Source organism: Juglans regia, chromosome 3 (genome assembly GCF_001411555.2).
Source record: "Juglans regia cultivar Chandler chromosome 3, Walnut 2.0, whole genome shotgun sequence".
Taxonomy (NCBI): domain Eukaryota; kingdom Viridiplantae; phylum Streptophyta; class Magnoliopsida; order Fagales; family Juglandaceae; genus Juglans; species Juglans regia.
This window is the reverse complement of record NC_049903.1, coordinates 15861325-15870735: the sequence shown is the minus strand read 5'-3', so window position 1 is coordinate 15870735 and position 9411 is coordinate 15861325. Positions and strand designations below refer to the sequence as shown.

At 33.2% G+C, this 9411-nt stretch overlaps 1 protein-coding gene across 1 annotated transcript; it reads left to right on the top strand.

The window, feature by feature from the left end:
* The first annotated feature begins 6743 nt into the window (after positions 1-6743).
* LOC108984726 (berberine bridge enzyme-like 18) lies at positions 6744-8593 on the top strand. The gene has a single exon (XM_018956775.2). It carries the CDS (start codon positions 6759-6761, stop codon positions 8373-8375), a length of 1617 nt encoding a protein of 538 aa, XP_018812320.1. The 5' UTR covers positions 6744-6758; the 3' UTR covers positions 8376-8593.
* The last annotated feature ends 818 nt before the right edge of the window (positions 8594-9411 follow it).

The following is a 9411-nucleotide window of genomic DNA, read 5'->3' as shown; positions in this document are numbered from 1 at the left end:
TCTCTCAAACCCAAATTATTCTCTCGGCCTGCTCCCGAAACTTCTCCCATGCATCCTGAGTCAGTATCTCCTTCCTTAAACACTAATGGTTCTTCTCTATTACCAGTGTCGCCGCCATCATCCACTAACCTTACCACACATTCTTACCCACGTCAAAACCCAAGTCACGGAAACCTCATATCCCAACCTAATACTTCTTCTCACAGCCCGGTTCCACAGTTTCCCTCTGCATCGTCAATTGGCAATACCCATCCCATGATCACTCGAGCAAAAAGAAACACTCACTGCCCCTTGTTGCGCTTCGACAGTACTATACCGTGGCCCTCTCCAAAACCCTCCTCTCATCTTTCGGAATCTACATCATTTCTTGAAGATCCCCACACTTACACCGAAGCCTCCAAATTTGCTGACTGGCGTGCTACCATGGCCAATGAATTTGAGGCTCTCCTACACAACCACACATGGACCCTTGTTCCACCTCACCCCACTCAGAATATTCTTGGCTCGAAATGGGTTCTCAAGACTAAGCGACATGCTAATGGCACCCTAGAGCGACGTAAAGCTCCTTGGTTGCTAAAGGGTTTCATCAGTAGGCTAATCTTGAGTCCTCTGAGACCTTTTGCCCCGTTGTCAAACCTGTCATGATTCGGTTGCTGCTCTCCATTGCTGTTTCACATCACTGGCCTTTGCATCAACTGGATGTTCAGGATGCTTTTCTTCACGGTGATCTAGAGGATGACGTCTTTATTCAGCAGCCAGTAGGGTTTGTAAATCCTGACTTTCCTTAGCATGTTTGTAAATTCAAAAAATCTAGTTATAAGCTTAAACAAGCCCGAAGGGCTTGGTTTTCTAAGCTCAGTTTGAAATTAATTGGTATGGGTTTCCATGCATCTGTTTCTAATTCATGATTGTTCATATACACTTCAAATTTTGTTTCTATCTATGTGCTTGTTTATGTAGATGATATCATAGTTACTGCTTCTAAGTTATCTCTCATTACTGATTTCATCCCTACTTTATGTTCTACATTTCCTGTAAAAGACCTTAGAATGTTACATTACTTCTTAGGAATCAAAGTGTCGAGAACCTCTGCTGGTTTATTTTTGTCACAATCTCGTTATATTTATGTCCTTCTCTCATGGACTAATACGCAAAATTCTAAACCCGTATCTACGCCCATGTCCACCTCTACCAAACTTAGTGCTCTTGATGGGTCTACATTTGAGGACCCACAACTCTACCGTAGTGGTGTAGGGAGTCTACAGTATCTTTCTTTTACGAGGTCTGACATCTCTTATGCTATGAACCAGGTTTGCCAATTTATGCATTGTCCTCATCTCTCTCATTGGCAAACTGTTAAACGCATACTTAGGTATCTCCATTTAACAACTTCCTTTGTCTTACATTTTTCTCTCAATTCATTGCCAAAACTTCAAGCATTCTCTGATACTGATTGGCCTGATTGCCCTGATGACCGAAAATCCACTGGTGATTTTTGTATCTTTTCTGGTTAACACTTAATATCATGGGGCTCCAAGAAGCAACCTATAATTGCTCGCTCTTCAACATATGCTGAATACAAGTCAGTAGCAAATACTGCATGTGAACTATTTTGGTTACAATCTGTTCGAAAAGAGCTGGGCATTTTTCTTACTGCCCCTCCTACTTTACTATGTGATAACCTTGGTGCTACTTGTCTCTCTGTAAACCCTGTTTTGCACTCTAGAACAAAACATGTGGATTTTGATTATCATTTTGTACGGGAACGTGTGGAAGCCAAGACACTCACTGTGTCCTTTGTTCCTAGTCATGATCAGCTTGCTGATATTCTTACCAAGCCCTTATCATCAGCTCACTTCTCCTTGCTGCGATCAAGTGTTACCATACTTCCTATGCCGCTTGCCTCGAGAGGGGCTAATAGAGCAAATAATGACTCAACATCAAAGGAATCTTCTCCAACAAACTCGTACAGAGGACATACTGGAATAAGTCTAGAAAATTCTATTGTACAAAAATAATTTACTTTCTGTTTGAAATGTAGACTAAACGAAGTCTATAAATACTACACTGTGTTGGTCATATTGTATCAAGGAAATACAAGTTATGAAATGAATTTCATTCTGTCCAAATTCCTCTCTGTGACATTTTATCAAATAGATATAATGCAACTCCGTTTTTATATTTCTATCACAATGGAATTAATTATGCCAATTTATAACTTTTGAAAAAAAAGACCCGAAACTTATTGACTTAAGTATTTTTTTCTTTTTCTTTTAAATTTCCTTATACATGGAAAGAATTGCAGACCATGAAGGGATTAAGCATGTATACGTGTCAGATGCTTCTACAATGGGAAGGACTTTTTCCATTTATATGAAAATGAAAATTTCAGAACCTCAAACCTTTGAAAAGTCCTTATAGAGATTAATGATCAGTGTATTATGCAAACTTCAAATCCTTATGCAAAATTCAAATCGATATATATATATATATATTTATATGAGAAATTCTATATAGAAGCTTTATACCACATTACACATTCACTTAATCAATATGTGATTTGTCATTTTTGCTCTTCTATCCTAATGCTTAAATATGTGTATGTTTAAATATATTAGAATGACAAAAATGACAAATTACAAGTTGGTTAATTAGAGGTGTGTAGTGTAAGGCTTCATTGTAACATTTCTATCTTATATATATCTCTTTATATATATAAAGAGCCTATCAAACTAATTTTTCTTGTTTTAACGGAATTTTCTTGTTTCCATTAACTTTCCGTTAAGCCTCCGTTTTTATTAATTTCTGTTATTTGTGTCCATTTTTATTCCATTATAATAATTTTAAATCAACAATGCATAGGGATACAATTGTATTTTCCTATACTTTCTGTTTGTGGCTATTTTTGTTGATTCTGTCAGTTTGTATTCTATTATTAATATCGTTAAATCTACTAATAAAACAGATTTATTATAATAATAAATCATGGATGCAATTGTCTTTTCTTATTCATTATAATAGCAAAATATGATAATCATTTACAATTTGAAAAAATACAGCAACTGAATTTAAATAGCGATTTTCCATTATTGCACGTGTCCAACCAATTGAATTTGTGAATATATGCATTGGAATGGTAGCTGCAAACAGAGAGAAAATATTTTAGAAATTAGATTACATACTAATAATTTACTTTTTATATTCGTTTGTCTAGGTAGTGATAAATTTGAAATTTATAATCACATGAGGCAGCCGAATGGCAAGGTTATAGTAGTCAGATTCAATGTTTGAACACCAAGAGACATATTTCGTAGCAACCCAAGGGGCATTGAACTATGCTTAAGAAAACACTTCTATTACTTTCAGTGCATTGGTGCGAAGGTTTGAAAAGTGACTTGATACCTTCTATTACCTTCTTTCTCAAATAACCCTTCTGTTACAAGTAGTGCAATGGATCTACGCTTTCAAGGAAGATTGAAAAGTGAGTATAACTGCCTTCTGTGTTTACAATATAAGCTTATCTATGCATTATATATGTTTGTTCATATTTTTAAGAAATGGAAGAAACTGATACCATAAAACCTAGAAATTCATAAAACTTATTAAAAAACCTATCAGAAAACTCAACTCAATTCAGAAAACTTATTTGTGCAATTGCATATTCAGTTTATCTTCTATTTCTTTTAGTTTCTTCTACGCTCTAATTCTCTCAAAACAAGTGTGTGGAAGCAGTCCAGTGGTCCTAAGGTTTGAAGGAACATTGAAAAGGTCAGTCTAACTGCCTTTTGTGTGTTTATAGTGTATATATATATATATATATTTATAGGTTATCTAAGTTTTGTGTGTTTATAGTATATGTATATAGTCTATCTATGCATTACACATGTTTATTCATATTTGTTAGAAAAATGTAGCAGAAATAATTAGAAAATCAAGTATAAAGACTGAGGAAAAAAAAGGTCAAAAATTACCTGGAGAAGGGAGCCATTCTATAGTGATAGACTGTACCCAAACACACCATAGAAGGAAAAACAAAAAAATGAAACAGCAGAAAGCGAAAGGAAAAAAAAATTTGTAGATCAACGAAAAAATAAAAAATAAAAAATAAATAAAACCACTTAGATCTGGACATCATATCTTCATATATATGAAGACCTATTAAGATCTATAGAGAAAAAGAAACCAGAAATAAACCAACTTTAAAAAAAAAAAAATACAACAACTCGGATGTGTACGAAGGAAAAAAATTGAGAGAGAAAAAAATCAACATTAACTCCCTTCTAAAGATCTACAGATCTGTAGGAAACTGAAAGAAAAAAAAAATAGCCAGATCTGAACCCGACCACTTTGAATATATGAAGATCTGATACTATTGACAAACCTAATAGGATTAAAAAAAAAGGCAACAGAAAAATAGACAACAAACAAAATAAATAAAAGACGGGGAATATTGGAGTGAAAATAATAAAAAAAAATAATAGACAGAATCATAAAAAATAAAAATAAAAAAATCCACCTATTTCTTCATCTACATCAAGACACACCATAGAAGGAAAAACAAAAAAAATGATACAACAGAAAACGAAATCAAAAAAGATATTTGCAGATCAACCAAAAACTAAAAAAAATAAAATAAAATAAAAACCACTCAATTCTGGACACCATGTTCGTTATAAGGACAAGTCTCTCAGAAAGAAACAATATTAACATCTCACACGTCAAGTACTTGATTTACGTCTCGGAAAGAAAAATGGAAAAAAAATTGCAATTCCGAGAAAGAAATAATATTAACATCTCATAGAATAACATCACAGATTTACATCACAAAAAAAAATTAAAACCACTCAGATCTTTAGAGAAGCACCATTCGCACGGAGAGGGAGAGAGAAAGAACAAAGTTTGAGGCAATAGAGGTGTGAGTGGGACTTTGTTGGTGACAGGCTGTCACCAGCCGTGTATCTGAGATGAGCATCATGATGATCTACAATCTAGATTCCAGAAGATCACTAGAAGCTGGCCGGCTTATCAAGTCATGAGTTCGTATAAGCTAAATATGTGCTCCTGACATTCAAGTTTCAATGATTATAAAATATTTTATAATATTATTATAAGTAATGGGTAATTATAATAAAGCTCATATGTATATATATATATATATATATATATATATTTATATAGATATAGTTCGACCCATCGAGCATGCAATTAATTTCTGTGATCGGATAGTTTCAAAACTAATGCAATTAACAAACCTAATAGGATTTAAACAGATTTTTTTTTTTTTCTATACATCTGAATGGGAAGGAAAATGGTCGACAAGCTACTGTTAATGGAATTGAGGGATAAAAATGTAAAAACATGAATAAAAAAACAAAAAAAAAAGAGATAAAACTGTAAAAGCACAAGCAGATTATAAAAAGAAAACAGGAATAAAACAAAAAAATACCAAAAAAGGAAGGGCAACATTGAAAAATAAACATGAGATGAAAAACACTGTTACTTTTTGCATTGCCAATTTTATATATAAGAAGATATATATTTTTTATAGGTAGAAATTTAAAAATATAGCTTCGTAAGGTCACATGCAAGAAATTAATTAAGTACGGAAGCAAATTCACACATTGATGTTTTTACAAATAATTTATGTTCTAACAAATAATTTATATTCTAATTATTTGTCTCTTGGAAACAATATTTCAATTTTATTTAGAGAAAGTATCAAAATGTTTTCCCTCCCAAGTTTAATATCAAAATAAAGCACATTTTGTCTTATCTGCTGCACCACATTTTTTCCTGCACATTCCAGAAATGTAGGGATAGATATTTAGGTATGTAATGATCTATTTTACTTGTGATGTTTATTTATAGGACAATGTTAAAGCTTCTATTAATACTCTTTTTTTATAATATATCATAACGTGTAATTATTTATAAATTACATAAACATTACATCGTTATTTAATTAACCAAAACATTACATTCTTATTAAAAAAAATTAGTTCTTAACAAAAAAATAAATAAATATAAACTAAGCAACATTGCACGTTGCCTTCACCTAGTATACATATATATATATATATATATATAATTTGTAAAAAGGCTTTGAGATGACTTTCTCCTATTTATTTTTTTAAGCATTCTAGAAGTCATGTAAAACTCATTATGATTCCAGTAACAATAAGCACAATTATTTTCATAAGAGAAACTCTACTTATTATTTATTTTCTCATCATCTTATAATATTATATTAAATTATATATTTATAAATAAAATATAATAAATAGTCTAATCATCTAATATCAATATATCATGAGATGATGAGAATATAAATATTAAGTAGTATTACTCTTTTTATAACCATGATTTAAAATAAAAGTATTTTTGCAAGACGATAATATTTTTATAATTATTTTATAAAAATTTCATTTATTTAATATAAACGTTTGTCAAAGTTCAATGTTGTCAAATCGCCGTGCAATTTGGACTTTACTACTACGTCCACGAAATTTCTCTTTTTCTATGTATTTCCTGTTGAAATTCGTGATCTATCCCTGGCCAATCAGCTGGATGCATGATGGAATCGTTTCCTGCAAAGTTAAAAAATATGTACGTTATATGCAACAGCTGTCATAAGCACCATTGTACGTACAGTTTTCACATTAATTTCCATGTATTCAACAAATTACGTATATATCTCCTCATAACACTATAAATAAGGAAGCTCGCATCCTGTTTTTAGAGCAGAAACACAAACAAAAATGAAGCGCATTAGCTCTTCAGTGCTTATTCCATTTGTTATTACACTTCTTTTCTCATTTTTATGGGCAACTTCGGCTCACACTCCTGAAGACTTCCTTCAATGCCTGACCCTTCATGCGGGAAACTCCACCACTTCAATTTCTCAAGTCATTTACACCCCCGCCAATTCCTCATATTCATCTGTATTGGAATTCTCCATACAAAATCCTAGATATTCAACACCTGCCACCCCGAAACCTCTAGTCATTATTACGCCATTGCATGTCTCCCAAATTCAAGCAACCATTAAGTGTTCCCAAAAACATGGCATGCAAATTAGAGTTAGAAGCGGTGGTCATGATTTTGAGGGCCTTTCTTATGTTTCTTATGTTCCATTTGTCATAATCGATCTGATAAATCTTCGTTCAATCAATGTTGATGTAGAAAATGGCACTGCATGGGTTGAAGCCGGTGCCACTATCGGTGAATTATACTATAGGATTGCTGAGAAAAGTATAAACTTTGGCTTTCCGGCAGGACTTTGCCCCACTGTGGGTGTTGGTGGACACTTCAGTGGGGGAGGGTACGGCACCATGTTGCGCAAATATGGCATTGCTGCAGATAATATTGTTGACGCCCAAATTATTGATGTTAAGGGCAGAATCCTTGACAGAGAATCCATGGGAGAAGATCTATTTTGGGCCATTCGAGGAGGTGGAGGGGCCAGCTTTGGAGTCATTGTTGCATGGAAAATCAAGCTGGTTCATGTTCCATCCACTGTGACTGTATTCACAGTTAAAAGGACCTTGGAACAAAATGCAACCAAGCTTGTTCATCGGTGGCAATATGTTGCAGACAAGCTTGATGAAGACCTATTCATTCTCGTCAACTCAAGTGCTGCCAATTCTAGCCAAGATGGGCGGAAAACAATACAAGCCTTATTTGTGTCCTTGTATCTCGGAGGGATAGATAATCTCCTTTCATTGATGCAAGAAAGCTTCCCTGAACTGGGTTTGGTAAGAGAAGATTGCACTGAAATGAGCTGGATTGAATCTACCCTCTACTTCGCCGGGTTTCCAAGTGGGGAATCCTTGGATGTACTGCTAAGCAGGACTCCTCAAACAAGACCAACTTTTTTCAAAGCGAAATCTGACTATGTGATGGAACCTATTCCAGAAGTTGGCTTGGAAGGGATTTGGGAGAGATATTACGAAAAAGAGGCGGAGAAAGCAATTTTGGTGATGATTCCGTATGGGGGAAGAATGAGTGAAATCCCGGAATCTGCAATTCCTTTCCCACATAGAGTTGGTAACATCTACAAAATCCTAGAAGGGATGTATTGGGCAGAAGAAGGAATTGCGGCATCCGAGAGGCATATAAGTTGGATCAGAAGGCTTTACAGTTACATGGCTGCCTATGTTTCAAAATCTCCGAGAGCTGCATACGTCAACTATAGGGACCTTGACATAGGAACAAATAGTAAGGAAGGCAACACAAGCTATAGACGGGCAAGTATATGGGGTACTAAATATTTCAAGAGCAACTTTAACAGGTTGGTTCATGTGAAGACCATGGTCGATCCCACTAATTTCTTCAGGAATGAACAAAGCATCCCAGCTCTTTCTGCATCGTGGTGAGAGGTGATGTTAAAGATGCTTAATTACAGAAGATATTGTACTCAACAATAAATCCTCTCTCTATCATGTTTTACCTATTATTCCATGTAATTGGCACATAAAATTGAGGCCATATATATCGATATTTTATGTGCATTGTAAAATAAAAGGGTTTCCACAAATTGAGGCATATATTCAAGTCTATTGATGCATATATATATATATATATATATTGTATTTTGTGACATGTTTATGTTCCATTAATAATATAGTTTTCATTTACGTCAATTATATATTTTGATCTGTTGGCTTGGTGGTTATGAATTAATGATACTCAATTATATCACTTTTAGATTAAGAAAAAATTAAATATTTTATTTTATTTAATATATAAAAATTTTAAAAAATATAATAATGAAATAAAATTAAGTTAGTTGAAATGAATAGTAAAAACAAATGAGTAGATGTCGACACAGCAAGAATTAATCACATGGTTCCACGTTTTTTTTATAGTACTTCAAGCTTTTCAACGAATTGATTAATTCCTATAGCTTTTCAACGATCCTTCTTCAATGGCGTGTAAGCTCTTAGCCTCGATTATATATAAAATTCAGAACTATAAAGAAAGTCTCAGACAATTGCCGGTCACCGGAAGCGCGCCGATATTAAATGTTTTCCATTCCAACAAAAATTTGAGATATGGGCTGCAGAAGGTGGAAAAAGTCCACGATCATTGTCCAATATGTTTCTATGGATAAATTAATTGCGATTAAAATACATGATTAGGTGGCTTATTTGATGTATACAAAAATAATTTTAGATAAAAATCCGATCTCTATATATCTATACTTAAGCGTATTTTACCATCTAGAATTCTAAGAGCATTGTCAATTAAAATATATTAATTAAGCAGCTTCTACTTCAGCGTCGTTCATTTTCACAATTCCTATCAACTTATCTCATCTAATCATTACATAGACTTTTTCAAATTTCTACACAATAAAATATACAATTCAACTTTTTAAAATCTAAAAAAAATATATTAAAAAAATATTAT

Bases quoted from the DNA above. Each gene is read 5' to 3' on its own strand.
- LOC108984726 (XM_018956775.2), top strand. From the start codon at position 6,759: ATGAAGCGCATTAGCTCTTCAGTGCTTATTCCATTTGTTATTACACTT.